The sequence below is a fragment of the Rhopilema esculentum genome, chromosome 15 (assembly GCF_057945365.1).
Source record: "Rhopilema esculentum isolate cy_ngs chromosome 15, ASM5794536v1, whole genome shotgun sequence".
Classification (NCBI taxonomy): domain Eukaryota; kingdom Metazoa; phylum Cnidaria; class Scyphozoa; order Rhizostomeae; family Rhizostomatidae; genus Rhopilema; species Rhopilema esculentum.
Genome location: NC_142829.1, coordinates 2,511,183 through 2,528,369, shown reverse-complemented (window position 1 = coordinate 2,528,369; position 17,187 = coordinate 2,511,183). Strand labels below are relative to the sequence as shown.

General features: G+C 37.5%; 1 protein-coding gene across 1 annotated transcript; it reads left to right on the top strand.

Annotated features, from left to right (window-relative positions):
- Window positions 1-259: 259 nt before the first annotated feature.
- LOC135685398 (uncharacterized) lies at window positions 260-15,924 on the top strand. The gene is made up of 9 exons (XM_065201331.2): window positions 260-421; window positions 2,885-2,984; window positions 5,055-6,872; window positions 7,576-8,775; window positions 9,820-9,954; window positions 11,351-11,490; window positions 12,589-12,892; window positions 13,545-13,676; window positions 14,329-15,924. Exons 2-9 carry the CDS (start codon window positions 2,912-2,914, stop codon window positions 14,568-14,570), a joined length of 4,044 nt encoding a protein of 1,347 aa, XP_065057403.2. The 5' UTR covers window positions 260-421; window positions 2,885-2,911; the 3' UTR covers window positions 14,571-15,924.
- The last annotated feature ends 1,263 nt before the right edge of the window (window positions 15,925-17,187 follow it).

Genomic DNA, 17,187 nt, shown 5'->3' with positions numbered 1-17,187 from the left:
ATGATTCTCATGGATTTCCTACAAATGGCCGGCATCAAGGGCCTTTCTATGAAATGGGCACTTTAACATCACCCCCTGCCCCTCCTATCGAAAGGCAACAGGGGCGGTTGACCCCCCGCGCCCCCCTCTCCGGCTTCCCTGGTGGAAATTTGGATTTTATCTGTCGTTGGGGATTTTCAACACAACTTTAGCGTAGACCGTATAGGTCAGAAGAAGAAACCAACAGTTTAGTCACAGCTGTCAAATTTCAAAAGAAAATAGTCACCCAGAAAGTACGCTGTTGCGGTCGCTGTTTCGCGGTAGATTCGCGGCCCCACCCGTAAACGAGTTCAGATCGGGGAGTCTGAGGGGACATCGTCGTGTCTTTGCTAGCTACAACTTTCAAGTGTCACAGTTCAAGCGAATGATATTCAAGAGTAGGGTAAGTCTTTAATTACTCGGAAATACATCACCCTATTCTTTTAGTTGCTTTTCAAATATCACACAATGTTGTAGTCGGGAAGTTTCATGTTGCATGTTTCTGCATTGGATTAGGCCGATTAGGAAGCACCTACAAGTCCAAGGTGCTTTGTGAGCACAGAACTGTTAATATTTCCAGCAAATAAAGTCATTTACCTAATTTAATAGATTGTGAATTTAAGGAACAAAAATTCCAAGGGATGATAGTAAAGAAATACGCAATCGTTGTTGTTTATTAATGGTAAAGCACCATTGTTAGTTTTAAATTTCAGCATTGAAAATGGTGGTCGTTGGTGATCTGTATCTATCAATGCCCAACTCGTACCGTGCCGAAGGGTTAATAATTTATGCACACCAGTCGTATTTGAAAGATCTTGTTTATGCTGCGATAAATAATGATCCATGTATTTTTGTTTGCCTATCAATTTCTTTTTCTAAAGATAAGTTTGTTGTGAGATGAAGATCCAAAAGCCTTCAACATTTGAATGTGTAAACATCGCATTGTGGTTTGACGCTAAACAAGAATTTGTAGTTTGTTAAGTTATTTCTGTAGATCAAGACGTTGCAAATATTACCTAGTTTGCGAATATTTTCTTCAGATATCCAACTAAGTTCGATTTCAACAGGTCAAGATTTAGAGGCAGGTTATAGAAACAAGGTCTTCTGAGGCAATTGACCGACTTAATGACTCAACTGAATTGATCCTTCCTCAAGTCCTCACTAGAACATGCCCCTGGTATGGTTTAGCTGCAGCCTACTAAGTAAGAATATAGCATGCCCTTGTTATGGTGTAGCTGGCTTTATGGCAAAGTCAAGAAGTGGTGGCTAATTATGACATCCTGGAAATCTCATTTTGATATTTTCATAATGACTATGTAATTCAAAAGAACGCCTTGAAAATAGCAAAAGCATCTATCTAATGCAAGAGAAGAAAGTCGAGTATATCCAAACCTGGATGAGAGAAAACCACTTAGGCACAGGCTCCTTTTCTGTCAAATTAAAGTAATTTAGTAGGATATGCAGTTCTAACTTTTTTAACCTTGGCAACACTTCAAATATCCTTGCAGTAAATATCAGGTCTTCCACTGGCCACTCAGCCAGTTTGCAACATATTTCAATGGTTGCAAAAACTTTCAAGTTCAAAAGACACTTAATTGCTCCTTTAGATTTTTCTGTTATATTTCTAAAAAATTGGAGGGCTTATCCCCTCTCCTAAACTGTATTTTAAAACATTAAATGAGTCATATTTATCTTGTCTTTTTTATTGTTGAGGAATCAAAAGCTTTGAAACCAACCTTCCCCTTCCCACCCCAAATCTATAAACAGCTCAACTTCCCTGGTTTTTCAAGGAGCTCAAGGCTGAGGGTGATCAGTACCATGGTTCCCTAATTTTTCATAATATAAGGAGTTTGTTTCTTATAAAAAAGGCTCTCTTATTTTTTCATTCAAGGAAATGCATGGAAATGTCTTAAAACCAGTACGAGAATAATTCAATATAAATCAAGAGAGACATTTTTGTTAGAATTTTCCTACCGCTAAACATTTCTGCCTGTAACATCTCCCTGATCTCTTATAATGCTTTTGCTCATGGTGTGTGCATTGGATTAAATGGGTTTCCACTCTCAGAGAAGAAGGCACAGATGACCCTTTATGTGCTTTGATAAGTATAGAATTTTATCAGAATTATATGTGGCTTTAGAGTTTCAAAGTCATCGTCGTATTGCTTTGTTCCTGTATATCTTTCTCCTGCATACCTGTATAACAACACTCATTGCAAGATTCACAGAATCCGGCGGACAGCCTATCCTGCGGTTCTTCCTTCTCACACATTACATTTCAAAGTTATGATGCCACAAAAATATATATATTTAGAGTTTTTCAGTTTTGACCCTGAAAAAGCGCTATTAAATATATACCTCTAAATGTGCAAGATCAGCTCCATAAACTTGCTTGGATATAGCCAATTTGCACAGGCTCTTTTCCTATCAACTTAATGTAATCTTGTCTTGGTTCATAACTTTGTGAACCAGGCCTGAATAACAGTAATCTGTTTGCAAGCTTTAAATCTTTCATTGGCCATATATTACCAAATTTTGAAAATATTTAACTGATTTTGCTTATTAAGAGTTATTTTATGCTATGATTTCAGATAATGTTGTCATATTAAGAAATTCTGAACAAGATTTTTCATGATGTCATGCTTTGGTCAACTAATTGGTGAGCCATATCCCTCTTGTGGTTTGCAGCAAAAAGGCTGAATGATCTCTATTTTAAAATAGATCCCTTTATCAATCAAAATTTTTAAATCTAGTTCTCCTTTGTCTAACCCATGCACAGATTCTTCAGTTGATAATAGGCAGAAACCCATATATAGCTAAGCTATCTACACTTTGTGACAATTCATACTGTTGTGTTTTATTTTCAGGACTTGTAAACAGTATCTCCTTGAAAGATGAAGCTTTTATGTGTATTGTTTGTTTTCACTTTCATCTGCTTTGCAAATGGGCAATCTAGCAGTGATATACGTAAGTATATTTCAGATAATAATGGAAGTTACTATTTACTTGTCTGTAATAGAGTGCTCAGTGTATAGAACAGGGCAGTTTTAGGTTGCAACTCTGAGTTGCACAGTATGCTTATTGTGATCATCAGGATACTGTATCCAGTGGCAGACACTGGGAGGGGGGCGAGGTGGGGCTTTAGAGGGGGCCAATACTTTAGAGGACAATGGTCTTTTGTTCTAAAACAATAGGAAATGTGACATCATCTTATTAAAACAATAGGCTTGCCCCCCAATATTTGATCAAGTCTCCGCCCATGACTGTATCCTGTTCTAAACTCCAAAGCATCTTGGCAGGGCATGAAAACCCACTCGACCATGCAACTGGGTGGTCGCAGAAAATTTATAAAAGGAAAAACATTAAGACAAAAGTAATATATCTTATGTAGGTCCCTTGTACAGGTTAAATTGATTTTCCTACCTGAGAACCCTTGAAAATGTTTTTGAAAATTCAGTCTTTTATCTGGCTTAAGAATATTCTCACCAGTTAGGAAATTAATATCATAGCTAAGCCCCTATTCCAGTTCAATGTAGATATTCATGGATAAAGAATAATTTTCAGTCACTAAAACAGAAATTGATTTTGTAGTGGTAGGAAAATTGCTTAAACCTTTTTAATGTAGCTTCCCCTTTTATTTTTTTAAAAAACTGGCGACACATCATTGCGGTTGTTGGAACCTTACCCTTTTTTTGTTTATCTTTCTATTCTTGGAGAAAGTTTATGCATGATTTTCCTCCGGTGGCAGGGTGAAAAATAAATTATGCCCTGCATCTTGGAATTAAAATAAAACTGTACTTCCTCATGGAAACTTCAAAACTTTCTAATGTTTCTAATTTATTGACGGCAAGGCAAGTAAATGTTTAAAAAAAACAACCCACAAACATCTATGATGAGTGTCTTAAGCCATAGTGAAATGCCTGTGAATTGAACAATTATGTAATGCTCACAGACTGTGATTTTTCACTTTCCTAACCTGGCAGAGACTCAATGAAAGCTTTGCCATATCCAAGAAAAGGTTTTATAGCTTAATACTTGAGAAATGTTGAATTTAGCATTTAAACTATTTTTTGCAGTACAGAACTTGAATATGGCTTTGTAAAATGTTTGCTTTTTTCAGAGCCATTTTCAAAATTATTATTAATTTGTAAATAACTGCCACAATAACAATATAGCAAGATTGAAGACTCTGTCCCCTAGTTCCAACACTTTTCTTCCCTGGATGCTGCAAACTGTTTCGAAAAATAATTCCTGTTTTCAAAAATCATAAATCGAACACCTTTTATTGCTAAGAAGATGACATTACAGACTTGTTATTGATTACATGTTTGTGTTATAAACAGCAAAAACTGTTCTGCTGCTACTTCCAATTCAAACTATTTGACTGTCTTCCTTTTCTTCTCCAGACTGCATTTAAGGCAATCGACTGAAACTGAAGTGGCTTAATACGTCTGTCAATAAACCAATCAAGAAGCGTAATCCCACAAGCTGATGGCTTAAGCCACTTATATGTCTGTCGATGGCCTATAGTGTGTGCGCTCAGAAGTCTTGATTCTTTCATTTTCTTTTATGTCCGTCGCTATGGCGGGGCATGTGGGGTGTGACACCCCCTTGAAACAATTCCATTGCAAAAACGAGGAATTTTCGCCATCTAGGGGTGCTTAGTAGGCAAATTTCCAAACTTGTCGCCAAATATAATGTTGTATCCAAATTGTAGGCAACTGGGTCTTGGACACCCCCCTTGACAACAATAGCTAGAGGCGGGCCTGTCTTCTCCCTTGAACAGGCTCATAAGGCCTTGCAGCTGACCAGCCCCCTTCATCTTGCCTGCACTACATGTTTTCTGAAAACTAAACAGCCTGTTCGGCCTATAGAAAACAATGCGCGCCAGCGGTTAGTGCAACTTCCTATCTTTTGTCCATGCACTTTCCACATTCTTTCCCTCTCTGAGCGTAGGTACATTTTTATGCCTCTTTCTGATCTATATCACTGATACATTGACGCGTTATTTCTTTGAATCCGTGTTATCTTTTGCAGAAAAGCTCAACACGCCCATAGCAACATTGGCTTCTGGTAGTGGCTCCAATATTGACGCCTTTTCAAAAAAGACCGCAGAAGACATTTTAAAAGTCATATCGCCAAGCCTGAGCCTACAAAGCCTTAAGAGTTGGCTGCCATTGTCGTCACCATTAGAAAAATTTCTGCAATCGAAATCAATTGCAGATGTTATTGCATACTATGATGGGTTTCAAATGATACCAGGAATCACTGGTTATCAAGTTTCTCTCCTACAAGTTATTCAAATGGCATCTTCTTTTGACTCGCCGGCAGTGACAATGCAAGTCATAACATCTCTAATGATGCTTTCTGGTAACACATCAATTTCATCTGCACTCGAAACCAGTGATTCTGAGCTGGTTAGTCGGCGGTATTTGACCGATTTATATCCAGTTCTTCTCAAGAAGCTGCCAAAAATCCTAAATGAAACCCGAGAGCGTTTTTTCATTTCCATTTCCAAAATGCCCGAGAAATATTTCAAAATGCTTTTAAAGGATCAAACGATTATTGATGAAATCTTAACATCAAGAAGGAATATGGCCTTTGCTATGGTACGTGGGTCAGCCAGCAAAACCCAGGCAGCTAGTCAGAGTTTTCAGTTAGCCAATCAGAAGATGGCCCAGGATATGAGTAGATTCGCGTCCATAGCAATGGGAATGGAGAGCATGAGTGTTGCAAGCTCTGCAGAAAAATGCAATATATCTCAACAAGAACTGAGAAAAATGACTTTAATTCAAATTTCACTCAAGTGTCTTGGTTTACCTGAGGATTTTCCGCTACTCAAATTAGTTCCATTGCAAAATTTCCCTGCAGAAATTTTGTCTATAAAAGTGGGTGATTTTGCAACGCAGCTCAATATGCCATTCGAAAGTCTGATAAAGTTGACTCAAAATGCAATCTTGGCAAGGTATCTTGTTAATAAAAAGCAGACACCTCTTCATGAACCAATTTTCTTTGTTGCCAAGAAGCAAGGACTTAGCGTAACAAATATGAATAACAATTCACTTTTGGATATATCATTTCAGATTTTACAAATGAACGTCTCCACAATGGTGAACATTTTCAACATTTCGCAGGATGTTATCAATGGGCTCAACAGTACCACATTAAACCAACTCCCGATCATTGTTGACAAATTAAGCTCTATCCTATACCCCACAAAGTACTTCTATTTTCTGTCAATGAATTCAATTATGACTCTTGTTAACAAACAAGCAAGTGCAGCCGCGCGGGTAAATGCGAGTGAAAACGTCGAAGTTCACGTCAATGATTTGGCAAACGAAGAAATCGCTAAGATCCTTGGTAAAACAAAGGCAGAAATTGAGCGCACTCCTCTAATAGAATTTATCAGTTTGATAGCCGACAAAAGGGAGCAAGACGTCGCACAGGCGCTAAAGCTTTCTGCGCGAAATATTGCGTTGCTGCAAAAGATGGATTTGAAAACTGCGGAGGTGCTTCATAGGACATTCTATGGCATGAACCTGGTGTTGAATCGCCCTGGCATAGTGGCGATGAGCAAAGTTGAACTTTATGAAATGTTGACAATGCAAATTAAACATCTCATTATGGGAAAGAACATGGACACAACATTGCCAGGACTAGCTGTCTCGATAGCTCCAGTGAAACAACTAATTGACATGGTCGCAAAAAAATTCCATGTCAACAACACTATTCTTAATACCCTTACTTTGAATGAAATCAAATTTGCACGAGGTCTGTCCAACGATGATTTTTTAAATCGAACAGTACTCGGAGTTCTTCAGGATCTGGCGAAGCTGAGCAAGGAAGAGTTCCCAAGTGAGTTTTTTGTAGAATTTCTTAAGAAGTCTATACAGGTTATTTATCAGTTCCCATTTGTGTAAAAACGCAACAGAACCACATTTGTACCCTTAATAGCATTCACTCCACGATTACTGGAGTTTCTTAATGTTTTCCGACTGCTGTGCAACCCCTCTAAAATAACAGGATATTCACTCTATAGTTTTTTCTTGTAATTTATTTATGGTAGATAACATATAGGAAGCCTCACATAACAGAGTCCTGACGTCATAAAGAATTATTTTGATTTTGAGTACATGCCCAAAAAGCGCGATGCGAAATACATCTGACTGTACAAAGGCTAAATGAGCTACCGATGTTGGCTGAGGTATGTCCTCATAAGCACAGGCTCTTTTCCCATCAAATCATTATAATTTGTTCTTGGTTCTACGAAAAACGTCCAAGTCAACGTAATCCATAAGCAAATTCAGCTCTTTCACTTGCTCTATGTCTGTCAATTCGCAACCGATTTAACTTATTTGCACTTTAAGGTATTTCATTATGCTTTTCAAATTATGCTGTCAGAAAATCTTATGACTTCAAGCTTTAAAACTCAATTCCTGTATTGCGAAGTGCCGCAGTTCCTATATACTCAAAATCATGGTCTCCAATTTTTTCCTTTTTGTAGTTACTTTTATAATTACGCAATCCTTACATAAACCACAAATCTTCATTCTTTCAGGTCCTGACTTTAGTGTTCCAATTAGCAGTTTGAGCGCAAATAGAGGCATACCCTTATCATCTCTAAAGAATGCCACCTTCCTTGATATGATAAAGCGCCTCTCTAAATCGGCGTGGCAGATCCCATTATATATTAAGTCAATCAAGGGTAATCCTGGCATTAAGAAGTACTTGAAGTATCCCAATGATGACATCAAGGCACTGCTCCGTGGCCCAGTTGAAGGTTTTGACTCTTACAATTTCACAATCAAAAGGCTACTTGACGTCTTTGTTGGCTTCGACAGTAAGTCACATACAGCCCACAGTGCCCAGATACTGCTTGGCTTCTTAAAATTACACCTTGGTGTCAGGGAGAAAGTTCCTCTCGGTATCAACGTTTCCCGGATTAAAGATATGCCGTTTTTGGAGACCGGGCTTCCGTTTCTTCTTAAGGCTGTCGAACAGATGAAAAAGGACAAATATGTCAGTGAGTACTTCATGAATACTCACAATATATCTAGGAAATTGTTTGAGCTATTAAAGTCAGAGGCAGAACCTGATGTAGGAAAGCTATTGGCTCAAAGTGCAAGGAATATGGTTCTTTTCAATCCGCACAAAAGCATAAACATTCTTTTTCACATGCATGATGTTGTTGCCAGAATGCAAAGGAGTTTCACGAAGAAGCCTTTGAAAGATGTTATTAGAGCATGCAGCATAAAAAACCCATGGGCTGAAAGCATGACGATAAGAAATGTATTTCAAATGTGCTTTAATCAGTCATCAGACGAGATTATCAAAACTGCATTCAACACTACCAAGCTGCTCAAACCGTTCCTGAATATTTCATTAGCAGAAGTCCAAGACATAACTGGCCTTGGGTTCGACTCGTTGAGCAAGAATCTACGTGACTTTATGAGTGCTAAAACTGAAGACAATTATGGTATACTTTTTACGCCACTCAAAGATTTCTTCACCAATTCTGGAATATCCCAGGCAAAAGGAAAACAAATGACACTTTCAGATGTGTTTATGAACCCGAAGTTTTCCAACTTCAACAGCATGGAATACCTAAAGAGGAAGCTGGTGCATGGAAATAATTTAGAATTTCTGAAGAACCGTTCTTTAGAAGATTTAGGTGTAGCAACTGAAGCTAAGGACAAAGACTTCTCGCAGACAAATACGTATGCTCTCATGAGGAAAACTGTCAATTTGCTTCAAAACGGTAAGCTTTTTTCATCTGTTGCTACTGTAAACACACGCGTATAAGAACAGACAAATTTGACTAGAATCTTGATAGGTTTCTTAATAGCAGGCTTGTTTGGTTCCCTAAGTAGCTTAAAGTTTCATCCAAATTTATCTCTTTGCCCGATCAAATATTTTTAGTATGAAAATCTAGCACTCAATTCAAAAATCCTAATGCACACGCCATAAAGCTGAAGTTTCAAATCGTTTTTACCATGTAAAAATATAAAATGTGACTGGTAGAATTAAATCCATGAAGGTTTTTCAATTTATATTGATCTGCGAAATAAAAACTTTCAATTTTCGGGCTGAATCAGTTCTATTAGTGTAGGACCTAACTCCATTATTTTTGTCTGTGAACTTTATAAGGCTCTTATACGCTGGTTTTTACTGATTTTATCAGACTATGTTTTGATACTATTAAGTTCCTTTTGCACTCCTCTTGGCATTATTTGCCTATCAATGATATGTACCACATGTTAAATGCTATGTAATTTTACATTGACTTCCTTTTGGTGATGGTATAACCCTGGCTTCTCCGTGATCTCCTGTAGCGATCTAGTCCAATCAGCGTTGATCCAGATAACAGTTTCAGGTGTTTAAGGCTAAAGAAAACATCTTCCCAAAGAAGCCACAAGGAATTTTGCCATTTGGAACAGACTATCCTCAGGTTTAGCTAAAGTGGGTAGTCTTACGAAATATATAACCAATATGGAGGCCGGCAGAGCTGCTAGAATGAACCCACAGTGGAGCTTGACAGTTAAGCCTGCACCTTTTTCATGCCCAATGTTTAACAGAACGATTCCTTTAGAGACTTTAAGTTTTGATCATTTTAGAGATCCAGCCGCTTTAGCGCGTATTGGTTGCCTTTAATATCTTACTTTTTTTCCCTTCAGGAGAAAAGCCCGTATTCATATTATAGTAGTAAATTGTCTAAAAACCTTTGAACGTATTTATTTTTTATAACATTGTAATTGCAAATTATTTCCTCGGTTTACACCACCTTTCTAATTTTTGACAACAGATCCGCAACGATGCGCAAAACTAAACAAGATCTCGAGTCTGTGCAACAAAAGAGCTCGATGCATTATCACGAAAAACTCATTCAGCTGCCGCTGTGATTCTGGCTTTGACGGAGACGGATTCAGAAAATGCGAGGGTCAGTCCTGTCTTTCAGAATTATCACTTCCATCTCTTTTGTCCCTGTACTGATTTGTGTATCCCTGTATTCAGTGTAACAAACATTGAAGCGGCTGCTTATGTTGTTATTTTCATGCTGTCATTCAAATGCTGTCATTCTCATGCTGTCATTCAAATGCTGTCATTCAAATGCTGTCATTCTAATGCTGTCATTCAAATGCTGTCATTCAAATGCTGTCATTCAAATGCTGTCATTCAAATGCCGTCATTCAAATGCTGTCATTCTTATGCTGTCATTCAAATGCTGTCATTCTCATGCTGTCATTCAAATGCTGTCATTCAAATGCTGTCAATCAAAAGCTGTCATTCAAATGCTGTCATTCAAATGCTGTCATTCAAATGCTGTCTTTCTCATGCTGTCATTCTCATGCTGTCATTCAAATGCTGTCATTCAAATGCTGTCATTCAAAAGCTGTCATTCAAATGCTGTCATTCAAGTGCTGTCATTCACATGCTGTCATACACATGCTGTCATTCAAATGCTGTCATTCTCATGCTGTCATTCAAATGCTGTCATTCAAATGCTGTCATTCAAAAGCTGTCATTCAAATGCTGTCATTCAAATGCTCTCATTCAAGTGCTGTCATTCAAATGCTGTCTTTCTCATGCTGTCATTCTCATGCTGACATTCAAATGCTGTCATTCAAAAGCTGTCATTCAAGTGCTGTCATTCTCATGCTGTCGTTCACATGCTGTCATTCAAATGCTGTCATAGTATTAGAGTTATGAAATGAGAGAAAAATAAAATGTAATCCACATGCTATATTATCTTGTTCCAGTTTATTAAGTATATAGCCAACCTTGTTTCAATTATTTTAACTACTGTTATGCTTTTAATTTCCAATTATACTTTTTGCTAACAGCAAAAGCTAGATAAGTCCATACTTTTCTTGGGTCGTGTATATTACAGTTTTAATATAGTACTCATTTTCTGTAGTATACGAATATAATTGAATTAAAAAAAATTGAATCGAATGCTTACCAAAACTAAAAAACACCTGCTGTTGCACAATAAAGATGGATATAAAGACTTGCAAGATAGGTCATCTTTTGCTATACATTTATACTCATCTGTTCCCAACATGTTGTTTTCATACTATCTTCTTGGATTAAGAAGTCGAGAAACACTGCAAGATCCTCCGACTATCCATGTTTAGCTAATATTCATTACTGTTTTTGCACAAAATGTATAATTTTTATATACCCTTGACATATATCTTTAATTTTCCCCTGGTATCCCATTGTTTCAATATGGTGATCGAGTTCAGATATTCCTTGAATTTAATCTGTTTTGTTTTTAACAGTTGAACTTGAATTTAGTCATTTTAAAGATAAGTAAAGAATTTTGGTTATAGATGGATGTCAGAGTGCAAAGTGTCCGGCTGGAACTACCTGTGTTACAATGCCTGGAGCTGGGGCGATGTGCAAATGCAATAAACGATGGGAAAAGATGGTGAATGGCAAATGCAAGCCAGTAAAAGGCCATGCAATTAAGGTTCGTTTCGTCCTTTCAAATTCGTTTTCGTTGCTATAGTCACCATCACTGTCAAATCACTGTCGTAATCATCATCATAATCACTCTCAGTTGTAATCGCCATTATCATTATCATTGTTACCATTGTAAGCGCTATTATCGTAGTTTAAGAGTGATGACGTCATAAAAATCTATCATAGGTACCGGCTTCGTGGAGTCTTGGGGGGCTTGAGCACCCGTTCGGAATTTCGCTCAACCCCCCAGGCAGCTTTTTCACACGCAACCCCATGTCAGGAATACCAAAATAAAGTGGTATATTTCCTTAGTTTATGCGAATGTGGAGTAAAAATAATGATGCTTTAGCATTCAAAGAGTGTAATTAAGAGTATAAGTGTGAATATAAGTATAACCTTCGGAAAGCACAAGAGTACTCCAACAGGAAATTGTGCCTTCCGTAGAGTTCAAAATTTGGGGTGAAAAGTGCAAATACCTTGAACAAATGAAAGAAATAGTACAGTTGAGAAAGGGTAGCCTGGGTGGTAAGATTGGGAGGGGAAGAGGGAGGGGGTTGGGCAAAGGCGAGTTGAGCAGAGAACATTGGGGTCTTCACCCTTTTGGATCCAAGATAATGCCTTTTTCAACCGAAACTGAAGAGATTTTTTGCCATTAGGGGTGGCGCCTCATGTAATAGTTTACTATGCGAATTCTCAAAAATCTTAAATGCAAAAAATTTCGACGTGACAAAATTTCGCCTCATTTTGAATTAATGGGCCTTTTTTTCTCGGGCAGTATGAGACAGAACTAGCTGATTTCCCACATTTAAAGTTATTTCGTTGTGTTTTTTCAACTTATGTTGTCAAAGCCTAAGAATCCATCACCTCATCACTCTATTGTCTTCGTTATTAACCTTTTGATCGTTGTCGAGGTAATGAATGTTTTCACCGGCATTAGCTATCAACCAAAACAACAATTTCTAAGCCTGTATCAACATTAAACATTTTATATTTGAATTCATTTCTGTCTTTCTGAACTCGCTCGTTTTGGTAAAGATAAAAACATATTATAACATCGCAATTTACTTTGTTAAAATTTATATCATTTATCCTGTTGCCTTGTCAGGTATCGAAGCTCAAACTGAATCAGGTGTACAAGAAGGAATACAAGGATAAAAACTCAAAGGCCTTTAAAGCAAAGGCAGCCGAGATTGAAGATGTTTTGCTCAATTCTGTATGTAAGAAAGTCCGTTGTACAGCTGTCATTGTCACCTCGATAGAAAAGGGCAGCCTCGTGGTCGATTTTCTCTTGGTTTTCTCATCTACAAATGTCACAACCAAAGAAGTTCAAGCTGCTACAAATGATGCTATTAAAAGTGAACAACTCGATGTTCTCGGTGCTGACAAAACGACTCAAGCGCAAGCCAGTCGTAAGTACTCTTTTTTTCAAGTCATTTTTAAAGATTTGCCAGGTCCCGGTCTGTGATTTGTGCCTCATCAATCGGTGACCGGTTTAAGATTATTCATAAATGCATGCAACATTCTCTCAGTCCCGTATCGCTTTGTATCCCCTTTTTATTTTCAATGCAACCTCTGGTTAAATGCCGACTCTAGGTACATCTCTGCTGACTTTCTCTTTTTTAGGATTACATTAAGTTTTCATTTTGACCAACAATAGTCAAACTATGCCACGCTTTGCAAATCCACGTCGACCAAGCGTTCTGTACTGGCAAAATAGTTACATCAATACGTGGCTACAAATTTACATTTTTGCAGCACTCGGGATCGATCGCACTCGCCATCTTGGTACAACATTAACCTATTAAGTTATTTAAGATCCTCCTGGAAAGAAAAGCTCATGATCTTCGTTTCTTTGTTATTTTTCTTTCTATTTAATATTTAGTATTTCATTCTATTTAGTCTCTTCCTAGGCTTACATACTTGAGAACGTAATCCCAATGAAGGTGAGATTTCACGAGCAGAAGTCTTAACTTGCGAAGAACATTATGTACATAGTGTCTATTAAGTTACCCCATTATGCGTTAACGGTATTTGAGTAGGTTTTTCTATTTTTTTTAACAGAAACCGATGTATGTCAATCAGGTAGCGCTGACTGTGAGGAAAACGAGGACTGTTTACCGACAAGAAATGGGGGGTATACATGCACCTGCAGTAAAGGATATGAGCGTAAAGGCAGCGAGTGTAAGAAAACCGGTAAGTTGTACCTCAAATTCTCAAAAATTCCCATAGCGTTCGGAGTTTTCTCCGATTTCCGGTAAGTCCCTTGCACCACCCCCCCCCCTTTTTTACAAAAAAAACCTTTTCTCTTGATTATTCTTGGCTAGAAACTAGTTGCTAGCTCTCTCTGTCTTAGCGGTTTCATTAGTAGCATCAATTAACCCCTGTATTTGTAGTCACTTTTCAGACTTAGCTAAGCATTTTATTTTACGTCCAGTGCAAAACCTTTCGGCGTGACAAATTAAGACAGTAAATTCCAGCAATTTGTCTCACTGAATATGTGCATGGGCAGGGTAAAAGGCACCCGAAACAGCAAAAAATTTCTGAAACATGAGTTTTGAACTGAGACCATGCAAAGGATTTGTTAAGAACTGGCTAGCAGCATAAAATATCTGCCTTTCTAGTTAAATTAGTTAAAACTAGGTGGCCTCGAACTGGATGAACTGGCCTCGGAGCAAACAAATTTCGCTACCCACTGAAAAAGCAACAAGCGAGTCTTCCAAATTCTGGCAAATCACCCCCACTTCTTTTTGAGATTTTCTGGCACTCATGTGACTTCCAAAAGTCCCACCCCGCTTTTTTAAAGGGTTTTTTTCTGTTTAATGTTTGTGGTTTGCTTTTTTATAAGGTGGGCTGAGTTTCGTTATCATCATAATCATAATCGTCGTTGCCTTCGTCGTGATTGTCACAGTAATCGCATGTGTGATTTGGAGATGGAAACAGAAGCGTTCCCAGGACAATGCCAAGTACTCGATGGCGTACAACACCAATGAAAACGAGACTGTGCAGCTGACTGGCGGTGACTATGCTTTCAGCTACGGAGGAGAGAATGAGCAGGGACAAATTGAAAAACATGGTGAGCCTGCGTAAGTGATCTTGCTCCTACCAAACGCTTTTATTAGATGCTGAAGGCCTGCTTTCGAGCTGAAAAAGAAAAAATGAGTAATTATTGAAAGTTCTTCGAGTTTTCACAATTAATTCAACGGGACCGTGTAAGCAACAACAAACTGTATAATATTGTTCCAGAATTGTAAAAATTTGAGTGTTTTTCTGCACGTACATGTTATGTATTTCTACTAAGATCGGTAATCTCTGGTAGGCTTAAAAGCGGAGAACAGGCCGATTCTACGTTACAAATCAGAGTTTCCGCTGATCTACTCGGTGCAAACATTAAGTTTTTATAGTTGTCTGATCAGCCCTCTAATAGTTTTTTCTTCCTTTCTGCGTTAAATATTGAACATGCTGCTTGGCAAGCAAATGTGTTTTTATCTAACTTAGGCCTGCCAGAGCTGCCCGTATTGGCCACGTAGCGTATCTCACGTACTAGTATCTTTTGCAGCTATACGTTAGCAGTTTCTGTTGGTATTTGTCCCAAGTGATGCTTTTTCTTAGTACTCGACCTTATAATCCTTGGTATTGTCCGTTCCTACAGTCCCCACAATGATACAACCCAGAGGTATAAAAACATATCATCTTTAAAAACATAGATAAAAGAATTTTATGATTAGAGTTAGGAAAAAGAATTCGAAAATATTCCCTTTTAGTAGTCTCAGTTGGTGTAGAATCTTTTATAATTTTTATCTTGTAAGAATTAATCTTGATATTTCCTTCATTTATACTCCCATCTTCAAAATATACATTCATGATTCTTTTTATAATTTTGACGATAGCCACATTTTTGTATTTATATTCATTTATTTATTACTGAATTCTCAGAGGATCCTTCGAAAATGTGTAAAACTGGTTATTTCAAGAAAGACGTTCATAATATCGAATGCTTGTCGTTGAATGCCATATTTGATCTATTAAACGCCCGGAATTAATGATGGGCGTTTATTAGGCAGGGGGAGTTTATCAATTTTGGTTTTTTTCAACTTTGGTTTAATTTTCAACTTTGTGCGTTTAATAGATCAAGTAGGGTACTAGCGAGGGGCAATTCACTCTTGTAAATAGCGTACAAGATTTTCCCTCAAACATAAGAATTTCCAGGGATTTTTCAGATAAAACAATAGGATTTTCACAAAAGATGTACGAGATTTTTGGAGAGATTTGCCCCTTGAGTACTAGCACTAAGCTACAGGAAATTTTACTGGCCTGTAACATTTTTATTTCTTTGCGCTGTTATTTATTTTGTTGTTTTATAACGGGAAATTTGTCTTTTTCAATTGCCACGTCTGTTGATGAATTTGAGTCCGTTTCTGAATACTATATTGTTTTCCTTGAAGTTTGTTTAATCTGTCTTCTCTTCGGTCCTAAAGTGAGCAGGACGGTTTTAAAATGTATTAAACCTGAAACACGGACTTCATTTCGTCTTTGACTACTATTTCATCAGGACTACAGCCAAGCCATGGCAAATTTTGTAATTGTTCTCTGTTGTGTGATTTGGTGAACGAATGTTATCTGTATATCTTTAAAATGGGATTTGCAAGCCTCTGGATCTTTATTGAGTATTTTTACCAAACTTAACCGAAAACAGATGAAAGGTGCGTAAGAGGAGGTTGAATTCAGGGGTTGGACAACCGTGTTAGCAACCGAATGCCTGGTACATCGTGAAGATCCACATAGTACCCAGTCGTTGGGGACCATGTTGGGATTCAGGATTATAAAGAATCAAAATTTTCCAGTTAAGATATATCGGGGCCTTTTTCTCAAGAATGGCGCGATGGTGTTTAGATTTAGAAAAAGTATACAAGTCTTCTACACACAACTGCAAAAATTTCTCCAGTAATACTTTTTTAGCATAATTTAAACGATCCACCAATCCAGCTCAAGGCCCTCATCTTTTTGTTCATCTTTTTGTTTTTAAACAGAATAAGAAACAATTTCAAACTATAGAAAATTTTTCCAAAAAAGTGACTCCAGAATATAGTCTCTTGCCTACATAAACTTGAGATTTTGGAAGGACAACATGCTATACTATCATGCATGATTTCCATGTTAATTGGCCTTTCAACGAAATTCAACAAAGTCTTACTATAAACTCCCTTTGCATTAGACTATTTGGATTTCCTAGACTACTTTTGTGAGTCAAACTATGCACTATGTGTTAAACCTTTTAAGATAGGATAACTCCCACTGGGTACTTGTTATTTCTTAGTTTTTCAAGTTCTGTGAATTACCTAATCAAGAGTCATCGCGATTTCTGTGTTGATAATTGAGAAAAGAATGGCTAAATGATCGTGTGATATATTTTCAAGATTTTTTTGAATAATGCGAATGTAAACTAAAAGCAGCAGGGAATATTGAGAGGTGTCCGTCAAGCAAGTATAAGTGTCGGATAACGACGAAAGGTAAGTAAGATTTCGTATTCAGATGTGGATCTAAAGTAACACAATCTAGATACAATCTGATAAAATACCATGAATTCTTGTGTACATGCTCTTTTTTGTTTCTTGTTTACATGTTAAACTGTTCGCTTTGCATAGTTGTTCGAGACCTAAATGAAGCGGATCTAGACATGAATCACAACTGAAATGCTATCAGGCAA